The 7018-nt window shown below is 43.5% G+C and overlaps 2 protein-coding genes across 3 annotated transcripts in view; both read right to left on the reverse strand.

The window, feature by feature from the left end:
• LOC104628754 (molybdopterin synthase sulfur carrier subunit-like) overlaps window positions 1-6766 on the reverse strand; it is a gene marked incomplete at its 5' end in the record, with an annotated part of 8110 nt that extends 1344 nt beyond the window's left edge. The window contains 4 exons of the mRNA XM_010297433.1: window positions 1386-1539; window positions 2697-2832; window positions 4121-4267; window positions 6645-6766. Coding sequence (XP_010295735.1) covers window positions 4141-4267; window positions 6645-6766 — 249 coding nt within the window. The remainder of the gene's footprint in view (window positions 1-1385; window positions 1540-2696; window positions 2833-4120; window positions 4268-6644) is intronic.
• The window catches only part of LOC104628753 (molybdopterin synthase catalytic subunit), an 8529-nt gene extending 1720 nt beyond the window's left edge, over window positions 1-6809 (reverse strand). Inside the window, exons 1-5 of one of the 2 annotated variants that reach the window (XM_010297432.1) lie at window positions 6645-6792; window positions 4121-4267; window positions 2942-3064; window positions 2697-2832; window positions 1386-1539 (exon numbers count right to left, since the gene is read on the reverse strand). In XM_010297432.1, the coding sequence (XP_010295734.1) occupies window positions 1386-1539; window positions 2697-2817 (275 nt within the window). In that variant the 5' untranslated portion in view covers window positions 2818-2832; window positions 2942-3064; window positions 4121-4267; window positions 6645-6792. Of the gene's footprint in view, window positions 1-1385; window positions 1540-2696; window positions 2833-2941; window positions 3065-4120; window positions 4268-6644 lie in introns of both variants that reach the window. The other variant, XM_010297431.1, reaches the window with a different exon arrangement.
• Window positions 6810-7018: the final 209 nt, after the last annotated feature.

Consider the following 7018-nt stretch of genomic DNA (forward strand, 5'->3'; position numbering starts at 1 on the left):
GAATAGCAGTTTTAGCTAATGCTTAACATCAAGAGCACCCAAAAGTTGTAGCCATGTCACGTCAGTATTCTGGCCACACGCTCTCCTGACTCATTCATACTGAGCAAGTGTCAAGCCATGTCCAAAAGATTATACACTTTTTAAAAGAAACAAAACCACAATCAAAATCAGTACCAGATGTGAAAATTCCACACTTTAGAATAAATAAACCCACCAGACATAGGCTTTTTTCTTCCATTCTTTCTTTTTTTTAAATAAAGTCTATGGAATTAAGAGGGGAAAACTTCTAACTTGCAACAACGCATAAGAAACTCACTGGAAGCTGGCTTAATAATGAACAATAACAAGTTAGGAACAGACAGTTCTTACCTGAAAACCTAAGAAATCATCTCAGTTTGCACAAGAATTTGTGAAAGAAGAAATTAAGTGACTCAAACTATGCAGATTTCGTAACAAAGATTAATTTTTGACAAATTCTGATTTCAAGTTGTGAAGTTTTTCCTGTTTGGTGCGTTGTTTTCCAAACTTAACAGAAGTAGCACAAGCTTTTGTTTTGCTCCTCACAAGGGTAGCATTCCCAAAATCTGCCTCCTAACCCTCCCTCTGTAGTAAGACTCCTCTGGCAAACAGTTCATAGGAAAAATCTATGCTTAAATGCTTTTAGCTTCCCTCAGGAGGATCATTCTCTCTGTTGACTACAGCGAAAATCTCAGGTAACTACCACTCAGAGCTAATATTAAGTTCCTTCTGCTGAGAGAAAAGGAAAGAAGCATTTGCAACAGACTCTGAAAATCCTTCTACAGTGAAGGCTCAAGAGTATGTCAGAGACTAGTATTCCATGTTTTGAATCCAACAGAAAATGCTTATCCAGGACTCAACAAACAACAGGATGTTCTCCAGCAAACATGGCTGGCAATTACCACGTCTCTCCACTCCCTATACTCTAAGCTTTTGGGTTCCTTATGGCATACTTTGACTTAAATCTGGCAGTAAGAACATTCTGCAGCACCTCAATGGAAGACAGAAGCAAAAAGAAAGTGCTGCCAACTTCACGTCTTAAAAAAAAAAAAAAGACAAAACAAACCAACAGCCTCTGCTTCCCTGGAATAAAATCTCAATCCTTCTCCTCACTTTCAAACCATCACACCAGCATCAAGGATCCTGCAGGCTAAATGTGGACTCCTGCAAACCCTACCAATACACACATTTTTTAAAAGGTGATTTATGAAACTTAGCTGCACAGCAAAAGCTTGATTCTGCAGCCAGCTTTGCTGCACTACAGTTTATAAAGACTCCTGCACATCCTGCAACTATGTAAGCACAGCCATGCATCAGACAAGGATTAATATTCCACTTGTGGAAGGATGGGTTCTGGCCATACATACCCAAGCCTATGGTGCACTGCAATATGTTTGATGGATGGCCATTTCTGTCTAACATCTCTGCAGATTTTCTTTATTTCGGTCTCTGCCATTGAAGTATATGCTTCATATTCTAAGCGAATCACTTTTTTCCCTTCAAAATTATTTCTTGTAGTACCTAAAAACAAATGATTTATCAAGCAAAAGCACTAAGTAAATAAATATATTATCTATTTACAATATATTATATTGCATTTGCTCATGCAATGTTCAAGTGCTCAGCATTTAGGAGCCCAGCAGCACTACGGTTTAAGGACAAAAGGGCTTCAAGATTTGCACCATTGGCATTAAGCACCAGGGCAGAGCTATCAGCCTTGACCTTCACCAGCCTATGGGTAAAATAGTACTTTCAACTAAGATCTAAGTTGCAGGAGCTCTCCTACAGGTGTGGACCTGTGGTTTGCATAGTCACAACATCCCACTTCCCACCTTGAACAAGCTGTGTCCGAGGGTATGGAAGAAGAGAATCACAGAATAGTTTGGGTTGGAAGGGACTTTTTACGGTCATCTAGTCCAACTCCCCTGCAATCAGCAGGGACATCTTCAACTAGATCAGGTTGCTCAGAGCCCCACCCAACCTGACCTGCAATGGTTCCAGGGATGGGGCATCTACCACATCTCTGGGCAACCTGTGCCAGTGTTTCACCACCCTCAGTGTGAAAAATTTCATCCTTCGATCTAGTCTAAATCTACCCTCTTTTAGTTTAAAACCATTACCCCTTGTCCTATCATTACCCCTTGTCCTGTCGCAACAGCCCCTGCTAAAAAGTCTGTCCCCATCTTTCTTATAAGCCTCCTTTAAGTACTGGAAGGCTGCAATAAGGTCTCCTTGGAGCCTTCTCTTCTCCAGGCTGAACAACCCCAACTCTCTCAGCCTGTCCTCACAGGAGAGGTGTTCCATCCCTCTGATCATTTTTGTGGCCCTCCTCCAGACCCACTCCAAGAAGTCCATGTCTTCCCTGTGCTGAGGGCTCCAGAGCTGGACGCAATACTCCAGGTGGGCTCCCAGGCAGTCCTCTACTCCAGAGCTGTTGTTCTGTTCAGCCCTAGGATAGCCACACCAGCAGGGAAGCCTCTCACCACTTTGACCCAGTGCAACTGTTGAAGAGCTGCCATGGTCTTGTTCTAAATAATTCAGAACGTATTTTCTAAACATCTTGGGTTCAGTCCAGGAATTTATTTACTTGAGAAGCATGACTTTGGCGTGTGGACAATCTAGGTTCCATTTATTAGACTAACACACCCAAAGATCCCGCTCAGAAATATTAAACTCACCAATGAACAGAGACACTGCCCCACAGTATGGTGAAATGACCAGTTCTGACACTTCATCTACAGAGAGCTTTTCGGACTTGAGGTTGATAAAATCTTTTGGCACATCTTCACTTTCATCCATAGCTCACCAGAAAAGCTGAAACAGACTGTTATTTTTTTTGGCAATACTAGCACTGGCCAACTGCTTTTCATCCAGTGCTGATGCCCCAATTTATGCAGAAAACATGCACCATCTACTTCCTCACCCCAGGAGACCAGTCTCCATAGTAAATTCACTTCTCAGCAGACTTGCTGAGAGAGTATTAACTCCAAACGTCAAACAATGACCTGGTTTTTAATGGATACAAGTTTCTTCCTAGTAGGAAAGTCTAGTCCAGCAGGACAAAACTAGAACTAGTCTGTGGTCCCAGTGTAGCAGTACAATCAACCAGCATGGACTACTGTGCTAGTAAACCAGTGGTAACATCGTCAGCCCCTCCTCCCTATTTTATCCTGAAATCAAACAGAGTTTAAAACAGAGATTTCTGATAAACACGTTTATCTGAAAGTTTAATATGCTTGCCAGGACATTCAGGTCCTCACACTATCGGTCTGTTTCAGTGACACAGGAGATACTTCTAATCTCTCTGAGTAGAAACCAGTCATCAGTTCACCTAAGAATGAGGAGGAAAAGCATTACTTTGAGCAGCAGCAATGGTACAAGTTGCAGTAAATACATGGACTGGGACCTGAAAGCATGCAAAGAAATGAAGCTATGCTAAGGACAGTAAAAAAAAAAGGGGGGGGGGCGGGGTGCGGGTTTAAGCAGCAGTCAATTCTTTTTCTGTATCATCTTTTCTGTTACAAAGTGGCAGAAGCTTTTTCATTATTATTTAGGCAAGCTGGGTATATACTGGCAGCCAGAACAACTATAAAAGAATAACAAGACCTAAACCACAAATTCAAAACAACGCCTTACCTCTCTTGCTATTTTCTTCCATTTACTACACACGTGTTAAGTTTAAGCAGCAGTCAATTCTTTTTCTGTATCATCTTTTCTGTTACAAAGTGGCAGAAGCTTTTTCATTATTATTTAGGCAAGCTGGGTATATACTGGCAGCCAGAACAACTATAAAAGAATAACAAGACCTAAACCACAAATTCAAAACAACGCCTTACCTCTCTTGCTATTTTCTTCCATTTACTACACACGTGTTAATCATTTATTGGTGTACCAGCTTATAGTTTCTGTTCAGCAGAATGGTTCTCTCCAGCAGGAAGTGCAAGTTATACTCTCTCAAAAGGGTACCAGTGTGGAGGGAGAGAACTACAGTCACATCTCTGGACCTGAACAAAAAAAGATTATAGAACATTATACAGGATCCATGAGATATTTTAGCACAGGATGACACTCCATAGGAAACTAAGCAGGAAGTGATACCTACTTAACAGAACCTGGGCAGATTCAGCCTCCACTAATTGGTGGGATGATGGCAACCTCGTCTCCAGGCTGCAGAACGAGAAGCTGATCTCCAAGAAGCACGTACTCCTGCCGAACAGCAATAACCACTTGATCCCGGATGACAGCAAGCCTGAGGGGGATTGGCAGGAGCACAAACAGGTTTCTAAATACAGTGTTTGCATTTAGCTATGAGATTTCATTAAACAACAAACTGGCGCACAGTCTAGGGCAGCTGAGGCAAATATCACTGAGACTTAGCAACTCTGCTTCCAATACACCTTCAAAAATACAATACCAACACAGTAAAATTTTCAGGGCTCAGGAACTGGATTGAACCAATGTACACCAGACCCACTTCAGCAGCTTCAAACAAAAAAGTAAGAGTCTCACCAGGGTAGCAACCATCCAATTTGGGGTTAGAAGGAAATGTTCCCCTAATTCAATCTGGCTGGATTGGAGCAATTTTCTTACACGGCAAGACTGCAGGATGCTGTTCGTGAGATCTCGTGAAGATTCAGTCGTCAAAGAGCTGCTCTTATGTAATCTCACAGTTTATGAGGCCTTGGGTCTTTTGTACTTGAGGTCTGAAATTTGCTACTGATAAGGAGTGGCAACAGAACTAAGAGGTCAGATATGGTGTGTTTCCTGGCAGATCTTCTATGTAGTTTTTGATTTCACATCTGTGAGATGCTGCTGTAAGAGTCTACAGCTCTGGATACCATGAGGCAGGGAGTCACTTTCATGACTGTGTGTAATTACACAGTGAGTATGAGGACAACACCAGCAAGACACCAGAAAAAGAATGCCAATATTTTCTTTAGCAAGTGCAGGCCTGATAACTGTACTGTTTGAGACTACAAAATCTGTCTCAGACAGCAGAGCACTGTATTGCCTAGAAATAAATAGGTATACCAAAAGGGTACAAGTGAAAATAATCTTATTTCCTACCAGCCAGATAGACAGAAGTAAGGCACAGGCTGAGCAAAACACAGTAGCACTGACTCAGAGGGCAGACTGAAGGGAGGGACTACATGAAAGTACAGCAAGCCACTGAGGAACTGAGCACAACTACCAAACTGAAGTGCCCGTTACAAGGATGGGCTCTAATTAATGTCACTTGCAAGTTAATTCATCAGGGAAAATGGGTGGAACAGAAGAGTATTGTCAAGTATGCTCAAGCTGCAGTTTGAATATCCATTAGCAATGTGAATAGAAGTCTGTGGTCAATGTCCTACAATTATGTTGAGTTTTTCCAGAAAAGCTAAGAGCAGAATAATTTTCCAAGAAGGCCGCTGTGCAGTAACTGCACATGCAATATGTACCGCCCCAAGTCATCATTCATAAAAGGACAAAGCTGACAAACTATGGCAAACTGACCAAAGGTGCTGCTCCTGCTTCTGACACCACATAATAGGCTGCAAAGTAAAATTCTATCATTCCCTACTGCCTCCTCCCCCAGAATACACTCAGTCTCAATTCTTGGTGAGGAAAAGGCCTCTGGTCTAACATTTGGTTAGAACTTCTCATTTGGAAACAGATGCTATTGCTAAATAGTTAATTTTTTTCATAGCCTTTGAGACTAGATCTAATAAAGAAGGGTGGTGCCTAAAGGAAGACTCTGGCACCTAAATTCCACTGCATTCAGCACCGAGTCCTGAGGATCTCAACCTCTGTTATACCTTACTTTTTGGTTTTTTACTCCCCCCTGCAAAACACTGTTGTACCCTTGTCTGTCAGACTGATCCTTGACAGGACCGAGCACCTTCCCTTAACCTTCCCTTCACCTACGGGGAGATTACTGCTGACACCCCCAAAGAGCACCAGCACTGCAGGGGTCCTTACAGTGCACACCTAGCACTCTCTTGAGGACCAGAGCCCATGTGAAATGCAACCAACAGTGGGTTTGGTTTTTTTGAAAGCAGAGGAGGTTGAAAGTGGCTGAGCCTATTTCCTATGTAAGGGTTAAGTGGCTGGAAACCTGTGGCAGGGTATCAGTTCCCTTCCTGACCTGCCTTCCAGAGTGTGCCAGAAGCTCAGACCAACAGCTAACAGTACAGTTAAAGATAAGTGATCAAAAACACCTAGACATTATGAGGAATTTCTTATTTATTTTCCTGGCTGTGCTTGGTCCCTCCTTGAGACACGTCACCATCTCCACTGGTTAATGACACAGCTCAGGTGTTTTTACGCGCAGTGGAGCTGCTGTGCCCATGGCTCTCGTGGACAACTACCTAAACTACCTAAATGTCCTAAACTACCCCTCAGGCTCAACCTCTGGGTGCATTTATTGGACTTAGTCTTACCTTACCTATATATAAAGCTACAACATTTGCAAGTTACCAAAACAGTCACTACAGGTTACAAGAACAAGGTAATGTCACTGCTTTTACGGTATCAAAGTCCTGATACGTGTTCCAGCTGAACTCTACACGCTGAATTTGTATTTACCACCCCACCCCCCACCCACGTTAGGCGTTGTGCGCCTCAGCAGACAGCTTCCCGAATACCTTGGGTGAACCTTGACGATCTCCTCCCAGAGCTGCAGAGAGGTGATCTGCCGTGGCACCGAGAGGCTCTCGCAGCGCAGCCCTGCCAGCTCCGCGCTCCTGGCGAAATACAGCACCGAGACCTGCTCGGGGAACAAACGCTGTCAGGGGAGCAAGGCCTACTGGGAAAAAAACCACCCTACTGCACATTAACTTCTCCGAAAATACCGAAACAACAACCGAAACCAAAACAGCGCCAAGAAAACCTTCCCCTGGCTTTTTTTTTAATGCCGGCAAGCTCTACCGCGTTCCTCCTGCCCCGGCTGTCAGAAGGAGTGCGGGGAAAGGGGGGCAGGGGTAAGGCAGCGCGGACCTCCGTCCCGCGCCCGCCGTCC

This window comes from Phaethon lepturus, unplaced genomic scaffold (genome assembly GCF_000687285.1).
Source record: "Phaethon lepturus isolate BGI_N335 unplaced genomic scaffold, ASM68728v1 scaffold38701, whole genome shotgun sequence".
In the NCBI taxonomy this organism is placed as follows: domain Eukaryota; kingdom Metazoa; phylum Chordata; class Aves; order Phaethontiformes; family Phaethontidae; genus Phaethon; species Phaethon lepturus.